At 50.8% G+C, this 24,906-nt stretch overlaps 1 protein-coding gene and 1 long non-coding RNA gene across 3 annotated transcripts in view; one reads left to right on the top strand and one right to left on the bottom strand.

The window, feature by feature from the left end:
• The window catches only part of FBXO21 (F-box protein 21), a 38,788-nt gene extending 31,789 nt beyond the window's left edge, over window positions 1–6,999 (top strand). For both annotated transcript variants that reach the window (XM_072952862.1, XM_072952861.1), the window contains exon 12: window positions 2,794–6,999. In XM_072952862.1, the coding sequence (XP_072808963.1) occupies window positions 2,794–2,981 (188 nt within the window). In that variant the 3' untranslated portion in view covers window positions 2,982–6,999. The remainder of the gene's footprint in view (window positions 1–2,793) is intronic.
• A 5,638-nt stretch (window positions 7,000–12,637) lies between these two features.
• Window positions 12,638–16,714, bottom strand: LOC140690992 (uncharacterized). The gene is made up of 2 exons (XR_012066418.1): window positions 16,653–16,714; window positions 12,638–13,141 (listed from the first exon to the last, which is right to left on the bottom strand). It is a non-coding gene; the product is annotated as an uncharacterized lncRNA (long non-coding RNA).
• Window positions 16,715–24,906: the final 8,192 nt, after the last annotated feature.

Genomic DNA, 24,906 nt, shown 5'->3' with positions numbered 1-24,906 from the left:
ACCTTCAGAATTCTGTGCCGCAGCTGCCCCGTGATGGTGTCCTTACAGGCGCGTGATCGCAGCCTGACTGCGACCTTTCTGCCCTCCTGGCGACACTCAGACGCCAAGGATTAGCCAACACAAAGCTGCTGCTTAACAATGCAGAGAAGGGGAGAGAGATGGGGAGAGAGGCGGGACTGGAGCATGTCTGACTCTCTTCAGAGCAGGTGCTGGCCACATGTTGGTCTATGGTCTAGACAGCTCTTTGTTGAGGGAGTCCTGGGCACTGGTTTGGGGGCCGCCAGGTCTCTGCCCACATGATACCAGTCCCCTGATTGTGACAACCAAAAATGTCTTCAGACATTGCAGGGCAGAACTGCTCCCAGTTGAGAGCCACAGGGACTTTTATCTCTTGGTGGTAATCCCAGATTCTCTGCCCTCCCTCCAATATCTTTACAAATATGTTTGTGAATATCCTTGCGTGCCTCGGCAAGGCAAGAAAAGCTGCCGGTTGAGGCCCCAGGCCGCGGTTGTGGAACCCCTGAGCGTCCCCCAGGGAGGTGTGTCTGTGACAGGTCGCTCACTGCGGGGGGTGGGGGCAGTGAGTGGGATTTTGTCAGCCAGTGGCATTTTGAAATATCTGAGGGTTTTTTGTTTTGTTTGTACACTTACTGATTTTTCCAATTAAAACATCAGAAACATGTAAAACATGAAGAAATGAAATCATCTCTGGAGCCCTAGTGAAACAGCAGAGAAAGACATCAGAGTCAGCAGACCCTTAGTTTCCTTTTGAAACCCCCTGGATCCTGTTGGCAGAGTGTGTGCCCTCCAGGCTGTCCCAGCCCCTCCTTCCTGCCCCTGCCTCTCCTGGCCGTGCCCGGTGAGGGTCTCTTCATCTGGACCTGGACTATCTGGGTTTGAGCCCTGGCTGGATCCTTGGGCAGGGTCCTCACTCTGTGCTGCCGTCTGCTCTGCTGCAGAAGGGCATCCTGATGGGAGCTTCTGATGGAGTGATGTGCGTGTTCCGTGAGCTGAGCCCGTGTGGGGACCGCAGGGTCTGGCGCACCGGGCATGCCCAGTTTAAAAGAATCCGTTTAATGTGTGTAGGTGCGCTGTGCCATGTAGCACCGCAGATATGTGGCCTTCCGGACTTTTTGTAAGTAGTGTATGTTTTTATCCCCACCTCCCTTGTGGCATCGTGAACACAGGTTGCTCATTATCCTGGCTGCAGAGTATTTTGCTGAATTAACATGCCATCATTTATTTACACAGTGACCTGCAGTTGGACATTTAGACTGTTAGGATTTTTTGCTGTCCTAAGCAATGTTCCTAAGCGATGCTAAGGTAATCTCTGAGCATTTGTCTTTGCACATGATTTGTGTGTGATTCCCTTAGCAGTATTTCTCAGACTGATAGATCCCCACCATACATAGTCTGAAGAAACAACTTAAAACCACTGTCAGCACAAAATTAGTTTCAGTCCTCCCATCTTGTGGTAAAGTTACAGATTGAATTACAGACTCCGTCTCCCAAAAGCCAAGCCTGTCAGTGCCTGAAAGGTGCTCGTGTTTATCCAGTGGGAGTTATACTCTGGGATGCAGGGCCTCCAGGTGGAGGGCACTGAAGGTCTTGAATTTGCATTTCGAGATGTTAATGAACTAAGAGGTAACCTGCTGCCTGCTAGTGTTCTTTAGCCCGTCAGCTAGGCTTTTTTTTTTTTTCTCCTCACTTTTTTTTTTAACATATTTTTATTGAGTTATAGTCATTTTACAATGTTGTATCAAATTTCCGTCAGCTAGGCTTGTGCAGAGACTCACTGAGTTGATTTTGGCGATCGGCTGTGCTCAGTGCGGCTTCACGTTGCTCGAATCTAAGCGTGCCCTGGGACGCAGTCAGAGCAGGGAGGGGCTGCCTGGCCAGCTTCTTTCTGGTCCAGGTCGTGGAGGACGAGGTTGGCTTCTCCTGGGTGGAGGCCCACACCCGGTCTAGGACCAGGCCTCTGTGCCAGTTGAGGAAGGGCCCCCAAGACTCCGTCCTTCCATTGGGCCCATGAAGGAGCTGTTTTTCAAATAGTTTTGCAGGGAGAAGCCATCTTAAAGGATTTGGGCCTTTAAAATACATCGCATGTATTATCACCACTTTTTTTTTAATCATTCCATTTTAAAGGAGTCTGATTTTCTCTTGCTTTCTCTAGTGGCAGAAGAGAGAGCAGGGAGAAGGAGGTAGCGTGGTTTTCTTAAGAGGTGATCAAATGCCATAGCCTGTATCCGTGTGGGGTGTGGAGGTGCGAGCCACTTCTCCATTCTCTCGTGGGATCCCATTGCAGCCCTGGGGAAGCAGCAGCCAGTACTGGGGGGCGTTCGGGGTGGGTGAGGGAGCGGTGCACGTAGGTACGAGACTTGTGGCCGGGTGGTGTGGAGGTTTCGGAAGCTTACCCACTGGTGAGAACCAAGCAGGCTAGGACACTCTTGTCCCAAACACTTGGCTGTGTGTTAGATCGAGTCAGAGCAACACGCTGAGTCCCAAGTGTGCAGACCCCCTGAGAGGCAGTGGGTTTTGCTGGAGCCAAATGTCTTAGTCAGAGAAAAGGAAAACACTTGTGTTCCGTGTGGAGCACTTCCTCCCTCCGTCCCCCAGTGGTCACTCACTCGCCACCTTTTCCCGCTCCCTCCTCCATCTTCCATCAACATCTGTCCTTCCTTTTCCCCACCTCAAAAATGCACTCAAAAGGGGGTGACAGGAAATTCTCTGGGTGAAAGGTGCTGCAGAAACACCAGTTTTAATGAGAATGCCTATGTGCCTCTCTGCCAACAGAGAACTTGGAGTATAACGTGGAGCCTCAGGAAATCTCGCACCCCGATGTCGGACGCTATTTCTCAGAGTTTACCGGCACGCACTACATCCCAAACGCAGAGCTGGAAATCCGGTACCCAGAAGATCTGGAGTCTGTCTATGAGACGGTGCAGAATATTTACAGTGCAAAGAAGGAGAACGTGGAGTAGAGTCTAGTGGGGACGTTGCACCTTTGCTGCTGCTGCTATTGTCCAGGAGAACAGGACCCCGGACGGAGACGTCCCCACGGGCCCCTCTGGATTCACACCACCGGGAAAGCCCCTTAACCAGTAGTGCTGGTTGCCTCCTACTACGTTCAACTCACGTGTGCTCTCCTCCAGCTGCAAAGACAGTGTTGCTCTCCGCCTACACTAGTGATTCATTGAAAGGCACTGTGTGCAGTGGCATGGCTTGTATGCTCGTCCTGTGGTGACAGTTGGTGACATTCTGTCTTCATGATGTCTCACAGTCGACACCCTTCTGATCACTCTTTTCCTCCCCTCTCCATTATGTCTGTCTGCATCGTCTCGGACGTTTCGTTTGCTGGACAGGTGGGCTCGTACGTCCGCATCATTTCTTTCTGATTTCTCTGTGGATCGTTTTCGCTTCCGAGTCAGGGTTGTCTGTCTTCTCGTCCTGAATTGAGTGCTTATTCAGAGGGGAGGCTGGAAGTGATCTCAGCAGCATCTTGGATCTGGAGTCATTAACAAATTAATGGTAATCAGAATCGTTTGAATTTCTTTCTTTCTAACTTTTGACACAGATTTCAGGCATTTTATCTCTTTATTTGGATGGAGAGAATGACACCATTTCCCTGTCCGGAGTCATCTCTTGGATTTGTGCTCAGATCTCCACGAATCATTAGTTTTCTATTTTATTACATAAAATTCTTGGAGAAAGTGCATAATAATAGCCTTCGTGAATGGGCTTTTCCATATTCATCTATTCCTCCCTTTAAAATAAGTGTATGTGTTTTTTTTTTATTTTAAAAATCTACTCCAGTAACATAAATAGATCTTAAGTCAGCGGTGGGTTCTCTTTATAGTAGGAAGTACACTCTGATGTTAAAATGTCTGCTTTTGGAAACCATACTCTGTGATCTCCAAAGACCTAAAAAAGAGGTTTCACATTTATAGTCAGAAAAAAAGAAGTAATGAACCTTAAAAATCTTTAAAAAGGGCAAGTTTCATGCCCCCTGTCCTTCCTTAGAATCACTTCAAGACCTTCTTGAATGTGGCAGGGTAGAAATAAGTGGAATCTCTCCAATTTGAAGAATGTTGGAGCAGCGGGAAAGGAGACAAGCGTGCGCCCTGCTTTCTCCAGTCACCACGAAAGCATCAGGAGGAAGTCTGAGCCCCCCGGGGAGGTCCAGCTTCGTATCAGGTACCACTGGCGAGGGTGAAGGTACCGAGTCCTTGTGCGGCTCTGAGTTCCCACCATTCTCAACCTGCCAGTTCTCCAGAGGGCTGGTCTCGTAGTTAACCAGTAGAAGCTAACTTGTGGAGTTAGGACCTAGTTATTTTACTCTCTAAGCTTGAAAGAGTCCAGTGGCTCTAGTGAATGAGGCTTTTGGGGGCTGTGGTCCAGTCGTGCCTCACTGCCTGTCTGTCCGTTTGCATGCAGTATTTTCACACCGTGTTTGACGACTGCCTCTCGTTTACCCTTTGGAGACCCTGGGCTGACCGAGGTCTGGGGCGGCCACCTAAGACCACTTACTAGCTCGTGACAGCTGTTGAGCGGTTATTAGAAGGAGATGAGGATTTGGCTAGCCAGCTCCCTCCAGCCCAGATCGGCTGTGGTCCAGGGTCCGTGTTCCTGTCAGTCCAATCCAAAGTCAGATGATTTGGACTCAACATTTGAAGTTGTGACCACTCACGACACCCAGCCTGCCTGTGGCTGGGGGGTTTTACACTACCCTCATTTAAAGGTGAAAATTAGATACCATGGCATTAATATTAATGAAATGCATTACTAGGAATCTGTGGAGCATGCTGAGAGTTATAATCGTTGGTTTTCTCGTTTGATTTCCTTTTTTCTTAGAGTAACATCAAAGCCAAGAAAGATGGTTTTACCTTTACTGACCCAATGTAAATATGTATCTAGACTGTTTTTAAATGTGTTTCTTCATGAATGCTTCATTTGGCTCCGGGAAGCCTGTGTCACCTGTGTCAGTTGGTATTTGGGCACTTTATATTTTTCTAAAAACGTGTTTTGGATCCTGTACTCTAATAAATCATAAGTTTCTTTTTAAAAATTTTCCAAACATTTTCTCCATTTTAAAAAGCCCTGTTATAAAAGTAGAACTTTCACAATGTTGAAATATTAAATATTTGGATATAGTAACTTCTTTCCTCTTCAAATGAATGCCAAGATTTTTTTGTACAATGATTAATAAATGGAACTTATCCAGAGAAACCACACAAATGGCCTGCCGGATTTCGTTCCAGAACAGAAAGCCCAGCCGTGACAACCACAGAATCTCTGTCACTTCTCATTCTGATTGAAATACGCAAAAATTTGCTCCCCTGAATTTTTCTTAACATTGATGAGTGAACAGGTTACCTTTCTTTATACTATGATTCCCCTGCCAAACATAGTTTTATGAGCTGGCTAGTGATCTTGAGAGTATCTGGTTTTAAAAGTGTAAAGATTGCAGCTTTTTAATCGTGTGGAGGTACGTGTTATAAAACATGCTGCAGATGCTCTGAGGGAACCTCAGGTTCCTGGTGTGTGTCAGTGCTGATGACCCCGCGGCCGTCTGACACACGGCTCGCCCAGAGCATCCCACAGAGCACTGTTTGTCCCCGCTGCCACACTTCCGACGCAGGAATAAAGGGTCGTGGCAAGTCACCTGTTTCCTGCACTGCAGTGTTTCTCAAAGCCTTTCATACAGTGTTGTACCTTGTGACCTCCCAAGAGGCACGTGCAGGGTGGTGTCTTCCTAATAACTTCTCAGACTCTGGAACTTTCCTCCCCCAGCACACCCACACACGCACAGCATCCTCGAGGCCCAGTGTTCGCAGACGTGCTTTGGGAAACGCTGTTGCAGTGAGACGTCAGTTATGTCCAGCGCTAGTCCACCTTACCAGCAAATCAGTTTTGCCAAGAATCTCGTTTGGAAACATTACCCATCTAATCGGCTTTTGAAAGGCTGGCTTCGTTATGTCGCTGCCTGAGCCTCGTAATAGTTCCCCATTCTAAGTGCGTTTACGCTGCAAAATCGTGTCACTGCAAAAACCAGTATTAATACCGTTGCTCAGTCAGTTTTACGTTTTCTAATTTCCACTTAAAGCCTTGTTCTGATTTTAAAACATCTCAGTCTTTCTTAACGTATTAAGCTGAGTCATGCTTTTATGTCCAAGGCTTTCGTCTGCTACCACCAGGTCCCTTTGCTATAAAGGGAAAATACTTCTTTCCCTTAGACCATTTTCCAAGTGAGTGAAATTGGACTACCAGCAGCCTTTTCCTGGGAAACAATTGTGGCCGTAATCATCAAGCTATAGTTCTTTAAGTTTTTGTTTGTTTTTTCGAGGGAAGGAGAGGCTGTTTACCTAGAAGAAATGCAGAATTTGGCTCTGTGACAGTTTGGTTTTGGAGACATTAACAGCATTGCATGTATTACTCTATTGCGTGCTTACTTCAAGCCAGGCACCGGCCTAAACTGTTTCTAATGCTCACAGCAAACCCTTTAAGATGTGGACCGGGCAGTGAATATTTCCATGGGCCCCACAAGGCCCCTGTCACATACTCTTCTTTGTTTTGAAAAACGTGAAAAATATTTTTAGCTCGAGGGCTGTGCAGACACAGGCCGCAGGCTGGGTCAGGCCGTAGGCTGAGGTCTGCTGCCCCCTGCTGAGGTGTCAGCTCGCCTAGCATTCTGTTGAGCGGATGGCTCGTAGGTGGGGAACCTGGCTGTGACCCCAGGGACCTGACCTCTGAGCTCCAGCTCCCCACAACCACACTGCCGAAAACCCCAGCAACTACCTCGCACATGTTTTTACCCTTTGCCTTGCTGCAGCCCCCTTAACTCCCAGCGTTTCGGTTCTGAAAATTGAGAGTCTTGAGAGAAAAGAACATTCCTTCGGTGAATAAAATTATGTGCAATTATAGAAGAAATGTATTATGGCCATTTAGCACTGATTGTATTAGGGTAATGCTAAATCTGTAATAAATAGACAAAAAACTGTATGATGGCTCATCCGCAGAAGAACTTTCTTGCTCACGTAGCAGCGGGCAGGGCGGGGGGTTGGCGCGCGGCCCTCACGCAGTCGCCGGAGACCGCGGCTCACCAGGTGTGGCCTCCCGGACCGTGTGCCGTCCGGCCGGAAGTCCAGCCGGAAGCGCGTGAGCGTGGAGGTCACGTCCGCGAGGGCGGGGCTGAGGCTGGGAGCAGCACCTACCACCTCCACTCTCCTTCCTGGAGGGAGACTGGGATGGAGGAGCGGGAACGAAGGTGGCTCTGGGTGTCCTCTTCCCCTGCAAGACATGCCCTGCCTCTGAAGCCAGGCTGGCCGAGCCGCCAGACACCACAGCATCCGCGGCTCCTGCCACAGCAGGACCACCCGGCAGCGGGGTTCCTGCCGGCCGCACTGCCATCTTAAGTCCACAGTCCCCGCACCAGACGGCCTGGGAGGAGGGAGCGGAGACCTCGCAGGGTGAGCCAGCACTCAAGTCACCGGCCCCCAGCCTAACTCCAGAGGAGGCTGGGTAGTGGCCTCTGGTGTGCCCGGGATGGGGAGAGGGGGACAGTGAAAGGTTTGGGGGCTCCACCTTGTCTGCGCCTCTCACCCACTTCCCGCGTCCTGCCCAGAGCTCGGTCTCTGCGGGGCTGTGCCATCCTCTCCGCCAGCCCAGCCTGGCTCCTCGGGGACGGGCCCTGTGACCTGAAAGAAGTTATCTGACCTTCCCCCCGTGCCCCCCTCCCAAGTCCTATTCACCAGTCAAGTAGAAACAGGACAACTGCAGGAGAAACTCTCACCTGGAAAAAGAATGGGACACACAGCAGGCCCCGGGCGCTGGCAGTGATGAAATATTTGCGGGGCAGGTGGGCATCGTGAAGACCCCTCCCCTGGGGGCGTGCGCGGAGGGTGACCACGCTCTCTGGGAGGAGCTCCCTGGTCCACTGCCTCCTGCATCCCGTCCTACCTGACCTTTGTGTCCCATTCTCTCTAGTTAGGGCACAGGTGGATGCTGGGGGTGTACCTGCCTACAAGCTGTGTCGCTTTCACAGCCCTGGTCCAAAACTTTCATTTGTTTTTACAACCTTTTGATCCCTCTGGCCAACAGTTCCCTCAGAAACTTAGCAGGCTACCAGCGCTAGTAATTGTGCCCAAGGTTATTTTCCAGAACTTCCAAGTTTGCTTTATTTCCTTGCTTCTCTGCCTGGTGCCTGTCCCTTCTTCCTGACCTAGTGGCGGCCGCCTTACTCTGATATTAGCCAAAGCTGAGTCTTTGTTTCACGGGCATCAACATAAGAGGCCTGGGATTTCCGACTGTTCTGTATTAGTTATAAACCAGTCTGTTTTTGCCTGAGCATTCCCCCTTGCCCCCGCCTCATCATACCTTGCTATCAGCCGCAAAGTGCAACCAACACACTATATTCTGTGTCTCTAACAACTTCCCCTACACTCGTCATAGCAGCTCCACCTTACAAATTATAAGTGGCAATTAACCAAGTATAACCCACAGCACAGCCCTCCAGCCTCCCAGCCTGCAACCTGACTGCTAAGCTGACACTGTTAGAATAGTTAAGGTTTTCAGCACAGCTGTTCTTTCAAGTGGTTTTTTTGTTTTGTTTTGTTTCGAAGTTCAAAGTGGGCTCGTTTTTCCATAGGAAGCTCTATTTCCTGGTTGGCTATACAAAAAAACAAAACAAAACCAAAAAAAAAAAAAAACCCTGAAGACAATGTCAAGTATTCTGGGGAATAGAAAGAGCTAAAGCCTGTTGCTTCATGAACTTAGGAAAAGCAGTTGTACAGAATCAGGAAAAATTTGGAGGGGAGAACCAGTTCATTATAGAATCCTTGGGTGGTTAGATAGAATTTCCATCTACTTCTCTTAAGATGACAGAATTCTGAATGGAAATGTTCATATTCACGCCAAATTGCGGGGTAAATTAGGACTTTGAGTAACAGTTGTGTTTCCTTTCTTCAGAACACTATCTTCCCAAGGTTGTAAAAGTCTCATCTCAAGTTCACGATGTGGCGATGGTCTCAGGCATGGCTGTGACTGTGCAGAAGGCTTTTCCCACAGTATCTCTTACCATCAGTAATCCCCCTGCTCCAGGATGCTTTTGAGATAGTTTTTTCCTAATCACTCTCACCCCATGAAATTGTTTTGACCTGTTTAAAATTGAGGTTTATCCATATAACATAAAATTAACCATGTTAAGCTGCACAAATCAGTGACAGCACATTCACAGTGTCATGCAAGCCCCACCTTTATGTGGAATGGAAACATTTGACGGCCCCCCCCAGTAAAACTCTGTTCCCTGAAGCAGTCACTCCCCATTCCCCACCCCTCCCAGCCCCACGCAGCCCCAATCTGCTTTCTGTCTCTATGGATTTGTCTATTCTGGGTATTTCATGGAAATGGAATCATACAACATATGGGCTTTTGTGACTGATTTCTTTGATGTAGCATCATGTTTCCAAGGGTCATCCACGTAGCATGAATCATACCTCAGTTCTTACTATGGCCAAATAATACTTATGGATAGACCACATTTTGTTTATCCATTCAGCTGTCGATGGACATTTGGTTGTTTCCAGCGTTCAGCCCTTGTGAATAGAGCTGCTACAACCTGCCGTGAAATTTTCCTGTCACGCTGTATATCCACTTACATATCGTGTATATATATATCTGTGCTTTATACATTAAAAGAGTGATCTTTTTTTTCACTCCCTCCAACAATTAGTTTTACGCTTTGGGGGCGGTACTGCCCCACTGAGAATTCAAGCCCCACCTGGGAGGAAGCCCTGGAAAGAGCTGCTGTCTGCCCCTTCCTGCTGGTTGACCACTGCTGACTCATCTCTGAGTGTCCTTTAACGTTCCCACTTTTGTGCCAGAAGCTGGAGTGAATCCAGAAGTACATTTCTTTCACCTACAACTGCTAGAAATGTATGTTCCAAAGCCCCTTTTTGATACGGATCGCGTAGTCTTTGCTTAGCATATTGATGACCTCAATCTCCTAGAACCTGTTTCTTTAAAAAAAGAAAAAAAAACCTGATTAGTTTGAGAGTTATTTGCCACTTATAAAAGTGGAATTGTTAACAGGTGTGGTGATAAGACTTTCTGGGTAACCGGCTACCTTCATTCGAAACCATTTCCTAAATTGTTTCCATAGAGAATTTGAAAGCCAAAGGGCCCCTTAAGGATCAGGTGCTGGAGCACACGTTCCTGACATTTTACAAAGAGAAATAATGAGGCCCATCGAGGTTAAAGTGACTTGATCTGGCGTGTGTCTCAGAGCAGACTGCAGCCTGGGCCTTCAGACTTGACCTCAGAAAATATCTTGCTAATAATATCACCCCTCATTATCTGGGATTCGGAACCTTGTTATTTCTCCATCAGCTACTGCGCTGTGGCAGGCTCCTGGCCACCGTCAGTCACTGTATTTCACTTACACTGACTTTGCTGGGGAAAATGAGGACGTGTTATCCCTCCCTCCCCATCCCAGCAACATGTGCTCTTAAAGTTTGGGGAACCCCTATCCCAAGGCTGCAAAGACTTTTTAAAGGAAGTTGCTTCCCCCACCACACACCCAGCTTTATTGAGATGTAATTGATATACTAAACTGCACATCATTCATATGTACGATTCGATGAGTTTGGAGACATGCATACACTGTGTTACCATCACCACAATCCAGGCAATAACATATCCATCGTCTCCAAAAGTTCCCGTGGGTCCCTTTGAGGTTTTTGTTTGGTTGGTTGGTTTGGGTTTTGTGGTAAGAGCATTCAACATGAGAGCTAGCCTCTTAATTTGTAAGGACAGAATACCTTACTGTTCACTGTAGGGACAGTGTTAAACAGCAGAGCTCCAGAACTTACTCATCTTTTATAACTCATTTGGAGTATTACTTCTTCTAAAGAAAGGGTTGGTAAACTTGTCCTAAAAATTGACAGATAGTAAATATTTTTGGCTTGCGGATTACTCACATCTGCCATCGGAGCAGGAAAGCAGTCAGGGACAATACGAAAATGAGTGAGCTTGACTGTGTGCCAATAAAACTTTATTTACAGAAACAGGCTGCCGGCTGGGTTAGGGCCTTAGGCTGTATTTGCTAACCCCTCCTGTAAAGTCCACGTGAACGTTTTTCTTTTAACGGACATCTAAGCGCAAGTAACCAAAAAGCTGAGAGAGTGGAAAAGTATACTGGAAACTCCTGTACCTTGCACCAGTGTTCAGAATGTTCTGTATTTTCTTCATCTCCCTCTCAATGTATAGACCTTTTTTTCTGAACCATCTGGAAGGGTCTCAAGCAGCCTGAGACTTTTCCCTAAGTGCTTCAGCATATATCTCCTAAGAAGGGCACTTTCCTACTTAACCACAATTCCAATCACACCTAAGCAAATTAATTCTAGTGAAGCAAAAAGTGCATCTTAAATTTGATGAAGTTGGCCGTTTCAGAACGACCAGCTTTATCATAAACTCTTAGACCTCTTCACTGTTCTCCAGCACACCCCAGCCCACAGCTTGGATCAATTAGGGTAGAAGCTGATAAAGAAAAACAGTTATAAATCCCTCAACACAAAATCTACTTGCCCAAGGTGAACCCTGCAGCTGCCGAAGAACAGGATAACTGCTATTTCAGGTAAAGCTGAGCTTCTGAAATGTTTTTTTCCTGCAGGTATAAAATTCAGTGGAAACAATTTTTTTTTAAGCATTTGCTACCCTCAAAGGAATGAATTGCTTACTTTTTCTAATCAGAGTTTAGCGGGGCCCACAGAATTAGTACCATGTCCCGATTTCCCCAGAGCTGGTACGCTGGGTCCCAGAGCCTCTGTCTTTACAAAGCGGTGCAGACCGGGGCTAGCAGGGTTCACTTACAAATTAGGCTCATGCACAGGGAATCTGGTTCCCTGATTTTTTAGTTATGTCTAAGATGTGAATTCAGTCGGCCGCATTGGCTAAGAAAACGCTTTGTGCTGAGATAGAAGATAAACCTAGATAAGGTAGGTCTGGAGGCCGTGCTTTATTTCTGTGCGGGATAGAATGGTTCTCAGCAGCTCTGTTTAAATCTGCAGAGAGCCTCAGGGTCTCTCTTCTGAGCCTGCCCCGCCGTGTGAACAAGCCAGTGACGTACTGATACTCGCGCCCCATGATCTCTCCTGTGCTTTAAGCTACTACCCGTCTCATCCCACTCAGGATGCATCGCCAGTGGTACAGCTTCACCGACGGCTCTTTCCTTCTCTTTCAGCCAGTTTCACCTTCCATCATCCCTCGTCTTTACAGCTACTTCCCTCTTTAACGACTCTCCACTCCTCTACTTTCAGACTCACGGGGTATTTGTTTTTCCAAGCACGGGATAATAGAAATGTTCTCATGTACATGTCACTGTCCTCAAAGAGCATCCTGTTTGTAGAGACTTCAGAGCATGCCTCTGAGAAGCCCAGCCCAAAGTCCTGTAAGGACTGGAGATCCGGCAGCCGGGGGTCTGCCGGGTCTCTTGGCCTCAGCGGATACTGTTCCTGAAATCCTCAGCTTTGCTTGTGCGCGTGTCAATCAAACTGGGCCACTTGTCTCTTAGCAGCTGGGGCCCAGGTTCTTCTCCGTTGTGGTGAGTCCTGGTGGACTGGGGGAAAAAAAAATACACAACCTAAAAGTTGAGAATTATGTTTTACTAGGCAGACTTCAAGCTCGAGGGGCAGCCTCTCAGATAGCTCTGAGGGACTGCTCCAAAGAAGTAAGCGGGGAGCCAGGATATACAGGAGTTTTTGCAGCAGAGACCAGACAGTTGGAACATCAAAAGGTTACTGTTAATTAAAGAAAACCAGGAATCACAAGTTAAGTAATTCAGTGCTTTTCTCTGTATGGGAAGATGCAAGAGTCTGAGGTCATTGAAATCAGTCCTTTGATAGGCACCTGGCCATCCAGGGCCAGCTTCCTGTCCTTTCCCATCCTGAGTCCCCTCGGGGTGCCCCACTGAGGGTGGCTGCAGAGGCCGAGGGCTCGCAGTGGGCAGCCTCCTTGTCTCCATCCTGAGTTCCTGCCTTGGGGAGGGAGGAGGGTAGCACAGCAGCTTGATGGCCACAGCATCCTTTGTTTGCTGATTTGGCAGGCAGCATTCTTCATTCACAGTCCGTTCACCCTCTGCCTTCAGGACCTGGACCTCATAATAGAAAATACAGTCAGTGGAGGCTTAGAACCAAACAGGACTCTCCTCTCAAGCCTGGGAGAACCCGGTTCCACGCGTGGGTGATTGAGACCTGAGGAGGCCACCGGTGTAACGTCACTGGCGTGAGCAGGAGCACACACGGCCCCAGCGGGCCGGTGGCTTTCTTGTAGCCCTCACAAGGTCAGCGTTCACAGCTGCTCCTGTCTGTGACCACAGTGGCACAGAAGAGGCAGGCAAATGCGTCTAGAATTTAGAGGAGGTCACTTTACCTTCCTGTGACAGGACTCACTGCCCAAAAGCACAAACATTCCATCCTGTGTCACAGCTCACATTCTTCTGCACCTTTATTCTGGGCCAACCCTGGGGGTACTTAGAATGTTGCCAGTTTTACACAGGAGGAAACTAAGGCTCAGAGAGGTTGAGTGACTTGCCCAAGATGACACAGCTACTAACGAACAGACCCCGATCCCAGCCCAGCTCTGCCTGACTCCAAAACCTGAGCTTCTCTTTACAACTGCTATGGACTGAGTGTGTGTCCCCCCCACCACCGACATGCATATTTTGAAACCCAACCCCCAGGGTATTAGGAGGCAGGACCTTTGGGAGGTGATTAGGTCATGAGGGTGGAGCCCTCGTGAATGGGATTAGCGCCCTGATAAAAGGGACCCCTCAGCCCCTCCATCATGTGAGCAAGAAGCTGGCCACCTACGAACTGGGACACGAGCCCCTCGCCAGACACCAGGTCTGCCAGTGCCTTGATCTTGGCCTTCTTAGCCTCCAGGACCGTGAGAAAGAAGCATCTGCTGTTTAAGCCGCGCAGTCTGTAGTGTTTTTGCCGTAGTAGCCCAGACTGACTAAGATAACAACTCTCCCTGTGAAGTTTAACTCCTTATCCTCCAGGAAACGGAATAAGGCAAACCCCGCCCTTTAAAGACGCGGACGGCTTTCAGTGCCCTTGTGTGTGACCAGGTGTCAGCGAGAGCAGGCTGCTGGAGTTAGTGGAAGACAGAAGGGTAGACGCGGGGCACCCACTTTATGATTCTCTGTCAAAGCATGATTTTCTTTGTTGCCCATCCTCGTGCCTGTGCAGGGGTTAGCTGCTGCCAGCCAAAGGGGTCCGGAGGACCGCCTGTTGGTTGCTTGGTTTCTCAAGATGGTGACTCAGTCACACATCTATATGGGCATGTTATTCATCAACAGCTCAGTTTGCTCCATGTGTGTTACATCTTCCACCTGCCTTTTCTCTTAATTAGAAATCGTCCAAGCACCGTTTATCACTTGTTGCTTATTCTAGTTTGGCTTTGCGTTCTGCTTGGAGCTGGGGGTGGGAGTTGGGGGGCAGAGGGCTGGTTCCGCTGAGATTGGCATTTCTCATGTGTGGAGCTGCAGTGAGCCCCATACAAGGGGAAGCAGAATTCTCCCTCCCAGCAGCACTGTGCGTGGAGTAATAGAGTCAAACAGATGGTTCTGGAGTTGGGGGGTGGGGAGCAAATTTTTTGTAGTTTCCTCTGGGAGCGACACACTCTGCTAAGTGTCACTGTCTAGGCAAGGTCCATTCAGCCTGTCACCCCCGGTCAGACTGCACAGCTCCCCAAAGCAAACCGCGTCACCAGCCTTAAAAACTCGTTAAGCTCCAGCCGTCTGTGCCGTGCCAGGAGAAGGCTGCAGCCCGGGTGCCCTGAGAGAGCCAGGACGGAGTGGGCCGCCGTGCAAGATGGCCCAGGGATCCCGCCAGCTGGTCACACACCCCAGGCTCTGCTGTCCCCTCCAAGGAACTCGTGTTCCCATTTGGGAAAAAGAGAGAGAGGGAGGGAGAGTGGTAATTTTCCATTTTCCTTCCCTGGATGACTCAGAAGAAAGCAAAATCTGTTCCCAGCTTGTTTCACTACTTCTGTCGTTTGTCTTGCTGAGCTGCACAGATTGAAGGCTGGGGAGCTTTGTCCGCCCCCACTCCACCTCCTGATCGGAGTTCTTTTCGTGATCTGCTTCCCTCTCCACCTTAAGAAGCCCTGAGACACTGCCTCTCTGATGTTGTTTATTTTAAATGGAAGTGCCTGTGCCCCTCGGGGTCCCAGGGACCTGTGGGGTTCAGAGCGCTCAGATGGGAGCTTTCAGTCGCGACTCCCTGCCTTATGGAACGTGCCACAAATCCACCAGAACGCAACAGGCTGGGAAAAGTCACAGAAGAGAGGCTGTGCCTCCCAAAATACTCTCTTTGGGGTAGTGTTTACCGAGCAGAGCTGGTCTTCCTTCGCTCCAGTGAGTGACTCAGAGAATGGTTCCTTCCCCCGCAGTCCCCACAGCCCAGGACAGGCCGTGTCTCCCTTGGGTGTTGGGAACAACCTGCCACTTCCCCGTTGGGACTCACTGGGTAAATCAGAGGGAACCTAGGAGGGAAATCGGTTGCGTGCCTCCCACCCTGTGCGGGGGAAGGCTCGCAGGGCAGTGAGGCCCTCCCGTCTGCTGAATCGAGTGAGTTTGCCACCTCGTTTACTCCGTGTGTTTCGTCCGTCGCTGGGTCCTGCTGCGAGGAACATGCAGACCCAGGTACATCCCCGCCACCATCACCCTGCTTCGATCCTTGGAAGTTCATCTGCGTCCGACCTAATCTTTCTAAAATACGCATCTCTTCCAGCGACTCCCTGGCTTGATGGGAGTTGCAGGGATAAAGCCCAGACTCCTGGGGTGGGTTACCGCCTTCCAGAGCAAAGACTGCGTCAGCCCAGAGTTACAGGCTCCCTGGCGTCACACGCGCCTACCTCCAGGTCACTGGGGAGCGGGGAGCACCCTTCTGACAGTGCAGCCCTGCCCTTGGTGGTTCCAACCTCTTTCCACAGCCTGACCTGCTCCCTTCGCATTTCCAGCTTAACCCTGTCAGAACACTTGCTGCTCTGAATTTTCATTGCTTACCTGCGTCCCCCGAAACGCTCTGAGCAGCTTCAGGGCAGACCTAGCCGCTAGATCACGGTCATATGTGTATTTCCTGCACCTAGTGTGGTGCCTGGCATTTGCTAAACTCAATGGAGAATGCCTTCATGATGTTATGAAAGCAGCCAGCATTGGGCAGAAGGAATAATTTTAGAAGGAAAAGGGAAGTAGCCATCCATTTTAAGAGTTGCCCCCAAACTGTTCCAGATGTGTAGACTCTAGCCATGGGGTGTGTCTATCATTTTCTCTTTTTGTGCATGTCATCTTCCCAGCCAGAGTATTGCCAATCTGAGGGCAGGCCCTCCTCTGTCTTTTAAATAGTGGGGCTTATCACAGTAAGACAGGGGTTGACAAGTTTTTTCTATGAAGAGCCAGATAGTAAATATTTTGAGTTTTGCAGGCCAGAGTCTCTGTTGCAGCTACTCAGCTCTGAATACTATCAAGAGAGGAGTCATGCCTGGTGCTACTGCAGCCACACTGCAGCCATGAGGGGAAGGCCCAAAGAATTACAGATATGCCAGCCCAAACCTCAACTTTGCTGAGCTTCTGTGCCAGCCTTTGGAATACCCACCTCCAACTTCTTGATAAAGGGGAGCATGCCTGTCTGTGATGTTTACACCAAGCATGCTTCCCTTGCAGTCCAACAGACCCTAAATCACCTAAATAAAGCCCCATTATTACATCATCATATGAATAAATGCTCAGTAGCACAAAAGAAGGCAACTTAATCCATTTCCACCTGCTGTGGTTCCCCAAGCTTGAGTCTTTCCCTGTTCACTTTCCAACCAAAAGTGCAGCGTCCCTCAAGGAGAAGTTTTGTGGCGCAAACCTAGACACGAGGGACCCGGGTGCCTGGGGAGTATCACCTGTCTCCTCACCCTGGTCTTGGAGAGGCCCACGTGCTCCCTTCCACGTTGGGAACTAGCTGGACAAAGTACGGCCCCAGGGAGGGACAGAACTTTCTCACACAAGAACAAGGAAGAAAACTCTAGTGTTCTCTTGGGGTGGTGCCCTGTGGCCAGCACACACACAGGGCCACGCCCACCCTGTCGGCCCCTCACGGCAGGCTGCCCTGTGCGGTGTGTCTGCCTCTCCCCCTCCCACAGCGGGGTCTCTGCTCTCAGCCCTTCATTGCCTTTCTTCTCACCCCACACTCAACAGAGAGCGTCTCAGGTCCTACAAGCTGCAGCTGAGGGCACCAGCAGCCCCGTTCTCCCACTCTCATGGGAGAAAGCCAAGCCCGAGCCCCAGGTGCTTTCAGTGAGGCTGCCTGGAGCAGGAATGTAAGCATTGGCCTTAGAGCCAACCTGTGATTGTCCGCGGTCAATGGGGAAGGGGCTGAGGAAAGGGCCGTCAGCGTCGTTGCCATCTGGATGTCTTGAGCACCTGCCCCGTGCGCAGCCCTGCGCTGGGTGGATGGAGGCACCCAGGCTGTGCAGCCATGTCGGGCGTCAAACAGTCTAATACTATCACCTCTGCCGGATATCGTGAGCCCGTTGTATGCCGACCGTGCACACACGTCTCTCTGACCCTCACCGCAATCCTGCAGGGCAGGTGTTGCCCTCTTGTTCTCGTGCGGGAGCCAGGGGCATTAAGGCCCAAAGGATGGTGGTAACTAGCTAAGGTCTCTCCACTGACGATGGTGACAGCTGGCATCTCCGGGCATCATGCAGATCCGGTGCAGCCCGTCCCGGAGTCCGGTCCTTGGACCCGCCGCATCACCACCCCTGGGAAGTTGTCAGAGGTGCAGACTCACTGAATCAGGGACTCTGGGGTGGAGCCTGTGGTCTGCAATGGAATAAGCCCCCCCCGGCTTCTGCTGCCTGGGCGTTCGGATTTGGGGACCTCTGAGCCATGAGGTCTTTTACGTACAAATGGTGTGAAGGCTGGACACACTTACTTGTTGGCAAGGATTTTTTTTTCTTTTTTTTTTTTTTTTTGTGCCTGAAAGGTTTTTGTGAAAGATTATTCAGGGAACTCTTGGTTGTTTTTTTTTTCCAATTAACTTTCCATTTATGACAAACACACATTTGAAACACCAATTATTCCCTAAGAGGTTGTGTAGAATTTATGAATCTCACTCTTTTGCTTATAAACTGACTCTATTTTACAATCACATTTGAGGTTTGTTGTTTCTTTTTAGCCGCTCAATTAAATTCCCTTAAGTACTTTAAGTGCACCGATAAATTTAAAATATTTAATTTCTTCTTAAGCACTTTTCAAAACCTTCCCAAGTATGCCATGAGTTCTTGAACGTCTATGAAGGTGAACTTTTACATGTGGCAACCTTAAGTGCTCCTTAGCGGTAGCCTACTGTTTGCAAACTCAGTAAAATCCTCTTACAACTCTCAGGGTAAAAATCTGTTCAATACAACAACCAGAATGCACTTAATAGTACCAAACAGTACATTTGAAAATGGCTAGGATGGTCAATTTCATGTTCTGTCTATTTTACCACAACTGGAAAAATAATCTGGCAGGAATTGATTACCCAATTTGTGTCAAATTAGAATCACAAAGCGTTTCTCTTAGATGGTTCCAAATCCTTTTAAACGTTTCAGAGACTTAAAATACAAAACAGACACAGATTACTTTCTAGTGTAACACAGGATCAAACCAAACAAACAAAAAACCATGACGTTGCTTCACTTCATCATCTCAGTGCCAAATACTAATTCCTCTGGGGTTAGTATCCATCCCAGCCCAGGCAAGTCCGCACTCCCCACCAGGTACAGAATCCTGCAGATTGCTCTTTGGCCATGAAGGAGGAATTGATTTTTCCAGGGACCTCAGCTGAACCCTAATTATCATCACTCTGCCGCTGGGAGATTCCAGGTCCCCTTCACCCTCCACACGGGGCAGTGGTCTCAAAGCCTGGATTCCCTGGGTCCGACGACAGATTGCCTAATTCGTCCCCAGTTTGAATCTCCAGCCCCGCCGTACCTTCCGAGCTGCACCTGATCTGTGTCTGTCTGCACTGCTTCCTTCCAAAGCTGGATTCCTCCCACCTGCCAACACCAGGACTCTCCCAGAGAACTTTCAGGGCACGCAGCTGACGCCTCACTCCCTGCTCCCGTTACCCTTACTCTGCAGCGTTCCAGAGAGGGAAGCAGGGGGCCTTGAGGACAGCGGAGGAGGATTTTCTGGAAAGGAAACTTCAGGACTGGTCTTTGGAGGATGCGCCAATGAGAGAAGGGAAAACTTGTGAGGTGAGGGGAATTCGTTCTAGTCCTATAAATAAAGTAGCTGCCTGTTTCCTCTCCCCGCTCCCACCCTCTGAGCAGGCTTCACCCCTTCTTGAGTGCATCACATTTGAGATGCTCTTCTTCCGTCATTGGTAGAGAGTGTGGTAAGGCCAGACACGGAGTGCCCGGCCCCTTGATAACTGGGAACTGCCAGCTTTAGGGGCTGGAAAGAGGCTGTGCCCTCGGGGGGTCATGTCATTGCCCTTTCTCTATCCTGACTCCCTCCTGGAGCTGGCAAGAGGCACGGGCCCTGCAATGACTTCAGCCAGGTGTGGTGTTCCCTTGCAGAAAAAATGTGGGAAACTCCTGGATCAAGTCCCCAGTTGGGGCTTCACCACGCTGGGTGGGTTACTCCGTAATGCCTGTGGGGCTGGAGGGGGGCGGGGGAGCAGGTGGAGACCAGCCACCTTCCGATTGTCCTGGACACCTGCCCCCCACGGGGACATCAGCGGAGCTGCAGCATCTACCAAGGGAGACGTGTACACACACACACAACCAGCACGTGTCCCCAGGGGACTCGTGCCAAGGATGACGTTCCGGGAGGTCTGCAGGCAGATCCATGGAAGACGTGAGCGTTCCCAGCCTTGGCACGTCTTGGAGATCAGTTGGTCTTGGACGAGGACTGCCTCATCCAGGAGGCTGCTCTGATGGGGCAGTAGGAGAAGCTGGGTTGGGGGTGGTGCATTCAGAAAAGCCATGTCGTAATTCTAGTGCTACCCTGCAGAGGGGGTGCCGTTATTCTAAACTGTTATTTTGTAGATGAAGAAACTGATGCTCAGCGAGGGGGCACTGAGTTAAGGTCTCAAGGGGGAAAGAAAAAGGATGGCAGAGGATGTCTCCCTGGGGGAATGGAATGGGGCTGATTGTGGGCTGGTTACTGCTTCAGAGGGGCTGGGAGCCCCACGGGTCTCGATGGTGTCTGATCCCCCCCATGCCCTAGGGGGCAGCAGAGCTTCATAACCGTCCACACTGCAGTAGACAAGACTCAGGTTCAAGTGCGGCTTCTGTTACTGACCAGTGTGGGCTGGTTGTTTAACCTGGAGGCGGGGTCTCCGTTCCCTGTGGGTGGGAAGAGCTGAGGACCTCCCCAGAGAGGGCTTACTCATCTCTGCGTCTGGAGCAGCACGACCCTGAGGGCTCACCTGCGCTGCTCCAAGGCTGTGTTTAAGCTCTAGTCACCTTCACAGCAGCCCAGCACCTTCGCATCTGTGGGCGTCCTGGGTACACAGAGGCCAAGACGCACAAAGTGACTCCCCCACAGTCACGCGACCAGTCGGCAGCAGAGGCAGGACGTGAGCCCCGGTCTTCCAGCTGCTCTGCAACCACCGCGAGCCCGACCCTGACACGCGAAGCCCACCTCGTGTTCACTGTTAGTACCGAAGGGGCTGCGTGCAAGGGCTGCGAGCAAGTTCAGATGCCAGAAGCGATCGTTCCCCATAGTCTGACAGTTCCCTGCAGGGTCCCCGGGGAGGGAGGGTGCACCCACCACAGAGACGCTTCCAACACCTTGCCTACCAGAAAGAAGCACTTCACCAGCAGCCCTGCAGGCTCCAAGTTTCTCAGTGGTTTATAAAAAGCCTGCTGAAGTCTAGAGACTTCTAGCAGGCGGAGGTGTGTTCTCAAGACTCAGAATAGGTGCTGAGGCCTGACGGGGCTGCTTCTGGTGACATCAGAGCAGGGCAGCCCCTCCTTCACAGACAGGAGCGGCAGCAGCTGGAGGGCGGTGGCAGAGGGTGTCGGTTTTCTCCAGCTTGGTAACAGCTGCCAGTACAGCCTCACTGCCTTTCCCCCTGAGAAAGGCGGGGTTTGACAGAGGTGTAGGAACGGGGCCAGGTGACCCCCGAGGTAGGGTTTCTAATCTGTCCCATCTCCACCTCCTCCCCATCCCACTGTTCGCTGAACACCAGCCACCTGACCGGTAGGATGGGGACAAAGAGCAGAGGTCAGCAGGGGAGGAGACGGGCAGGTCTCTGGCCAGCCTTTGGGTTTAGATGCGTCCCAGGCAGTGAGAGACCCAGGTGCCTCCATCCTGCTCCCCCTGCCACACTGGTGCCTGAGGGGCTTCCAACAAGTATGACCCCGGGCCCCACCCCAGCCCACTGCACCAGGCGCCCTGGGGGTTCTTATGCACACCCGAGTTAGGGACCTCGTGCCGTCTGAGGGAAGGAGAAGCCCAGTCCCCAATGTGCTCAGAGCCCCAGCAGGTGACCCGCTAACTTTTTCTGCAGTTAGTAAATTCTGGGGAGAGAGTACAAAGATTAAGACACACCAAGGTTAAATTATGGTTCCCCGCCAGGAGCTGTGAGCTTTTACTGGAAGTACTAGAGGGGTTGGAGGAAGGGGAGGAGAAAGAAAAGGAAAAGGGAACAGTTTAAATGGGATCACTTAAAATACTCTTAACAATTCCATTTTGCCTTACGCAGGCGCTCTTGCACAGTCTGTTGCTGGACGTTTGCATATATATATATATATGTATATAAAATGCATATTTACTGCGCAGAGTTGTACGCATAAATCTGTAAGGACCATACTTTATGGTCACTAGGGGGTTTTTGAGGGCTATCGTGGCTGCACATGATGTTGACCTTGCACCCTGGCTCTACGAAACTTAGCCCCGCAAGGCTCAGTTTCCCCCTGGCTGTGGTGTGGTTTTGACTTCTGACATCTAAGAGGGGCTGGAGAAATCATCTTTTAAAAACTCACTGCACCTGACTTTCAGACAGCCCGAAGCTTTCACATACACGCTTTGTCTTCAAGGAAGGACAAAGGGAGAGTCATCCTTTTTAAAAAAAAAAACAAAAAACAAAGGAGACACTAAAACAGAGAGTGAGGTCACACTGCCATTCTCCCCACATTCCTAATGCGTCCTTTACCAGGGTTGTCCCTGCAGAGAGTGGCTCTCCCCCTGAGGCCCCAGATGCTCCCTGAGTTAAAGAGGTGGAAGGGAGACAACAGGCAGCCTTGGAGGAGCAGGAACGCAGTGCCACCTGTGAGCCGCCCCCAGGTGCGCTGGCATCGCAGCCCTCAAGGCCGATGCGCCCCCTCTAGTCTTTGGGACACAGGGTTAATGAGCGGCATCTTCCCGCACAGCTGCCAAGCACCTGGTCTCAGCCCAAGGTCGCACCAGGACTCTCCAGGAAGAGTTCTGTATCACCTGTGTGCCTGTGATACCAGGTGGCAGAGGAATCACACTGCCCCGTCGATGTGATCTGTGAGATACTCCTCCCTGGAGGTGCCTTTTAAAAACAACACCTGGGCCCCCACCTCCCAGGGATTCTGATTCTGTGCTTAAGCTCCCCAGATGGGTCTAAGCTGCAGCTCAGATGGAGACAGTGGCCCTCAGACTTCATAGTGTGCTGGAATCATCTTGGGGATTAAAATTCCAGTATCTTCTGCGCCCTACCCTGCCTGATTTAATTGTGGTCCAGGGTGTGGCCTGAGCAATAGGGGTTTTAAACACTCCCCAGATGGTTCGATGTGTGGCCAAGTTTGAGAACATTGCTCTGGTTCATTCTGCACCTGGACTCCCACCCGCACCCCCCTTCCCCTGCCACTCTGGTCCCGGGCAGACAGGCCGGCCTTGCAGTTCCCAAATCCTCCCCAAAGAGACGGTAGTCTCACGTTGCTGTTTCTAAATATATAGCTATATCTAAATCTGTAACTATGCATCTCAGGGAAATTCTGCTCTTCACTTTGAATGTCAAGAAGGGACCCAAAGCCAGGAGTCTCCTGATTGCACCTTCCTGAATGAGAAGTAAACACTTGGCCTGCATGGTGTGAGGATGTGCCCTGTTCTGCCACACTTTGTGGACAGAGACTGAGGGGAGGGGGCCCCTGCTGTAATCCAACCCTCAGGCCTCACCACTCACCCCTGGAGGGTCCTGGCTACTCAGCCCTCAAGTGCACACAGCAGGCCCAACCACCACACCCTGGAGTCTCTCTAGCAGAGGGGACATTCCCTCTGCTTAAAGGGTCTTAAAAGAGCCGCTGGGAAGCCTCCTGTCTCTCCTTCACATCCACATCTTTCTTCACGAATTGAACAGCCAGATCTGGTTCCCATGTCTGCTCTCTGCCGCCAGCCCTGGGAGGGTTTCAGGAGAGAGCTGAGGGTGGACATCTGGGAAGAGTGCCCAGTCAGCGGAGCGGGGCCTGGGCTCAGCTGAGTCAGCACGGCCTGGGGAGGGGTGGCTGCCAGGGCTCTCGGACCCACCTCTCACCTCCGTCCTCACCCTGCCCCGCCCCGGCCTGCCTCTGCCCTCCGTCTGCCCGAGCTGGCCCGGATGGTAGGTGCCTGCCGCGTCCTGTCCCAAATAAGCCCCAAATTATCGACTGCACTGACTCTGAACCCCACCATGTATTTATCTTCCTGCCTCCCAGGCTCTCAGCCTGGTCCAGCTTGTACTTGCAGCCAACCTGGGAGTGAAGGTGGGGATGGGGGTGGGAAAGAAGGAGGGAGGAGAAGGCTGTGCCTTCCCCACACCCACCCCCTGGCGGGGGCGATGAACCAGGTGGCAGGATCACAGCCAGTGGGACTACCCTAGTGGTCAGCTCGTGGTCCCTGAGGTGGCCAGCTCAGCCTCCAAGCCCAGCCCAGTCCCCTCCTGGAGCACTGGAGGCTGGGGCCTGCCTGAAGGCCAGTAGCTGAGGGGAGAGTCTCTAATAGTGGAGAATGTGCTGGAAGCTAGTTTTCCTCAGGCACAGAGGTGGCCCTTTGGGAAGGGTCTCCCTCCTTGCACCCGAGTGTGGAATCTATTCCCACAGGTGCCCGGGGACAGTGAGGCTGGGAGATGCCTCATCTCAGTCCAAAGGGCCTCTCAAGTCCCCCGCACTGTCCTGGACACCAGCCTGCACAGCTTCTGAGGAAGGACTTTGGGGAGCTGAGGAAGGGGTCTCTGGTGAGCACACCCGGCCCCTGTACCTGCCCCAGCCACTTTGGGTGGTATGCAGTTTCTTCATGTGTGGTGTTCAGATGACCTGCATCAGGAACAACCTGGGCTCTTCAAAATGCAGATTCCTGGGCCTCGGGGCACAAAACCATTTAAGAACAGCATGTGGCACCCGTGAGCCTGACTCCGGCATGACTCCTCTAAGCCCGGAGTTCCTTCTGCTTGAAGTGGGGGTGGAGGGGTGGGATGGAGAATGCACGTCCCACGATGTTGTCTCAGGGCCTGGTGAGGTCACATAAGACAGCAAGTGCTTCGCGTTCAGTGAAGGGCATCTCCTGGGTCATCCCTCGGTAACAGCGAGAGTGTGGCAACCTGATTCAGCCGATGGGAGAAGGGGGTTTTCCATTTTCTTCCCTTTTGCCAGCTGCGTAATCGTCAGTGGAGACAAACACCTATCACTGGTTGGTGGGTCAGGGACTCGGACCCATCAGGGCTCCGTCACCTCCAAACTGTTTTAGCTTGAGCAGGTGATTTGTACCCCTGTGAGCCTCAGTTTCCACATCTGCAAATGGGAACACTAAATTGCCACAAGACCTCTCAGGTTGCTGTGACGGCTAAATAAGGTACTTTAGGGAAAGCCACACACTCACCCACGTGTCCACTAATGGATCGATGGAGAAACAAAATGCGCTCC

This window comes from Vicugna pacos, chromosome 32 (assembly GCF_048564905.1).
Source record: "Vicugna pacos chromosome 32, VicPac4, whole genome shotgun sequence".
NCBI classification, from domain to species: Eukaryota; Metazoa; Chordata; class Mammalia; order Artiodactyla; family Camelidae; genus Vicugna; species Vicugna pacos.
The sequence above is the reverse complement of the archived record's forward strand: the minus strand, read 5'-3'. Positions and strand labels throughout refer to the sequence as shown.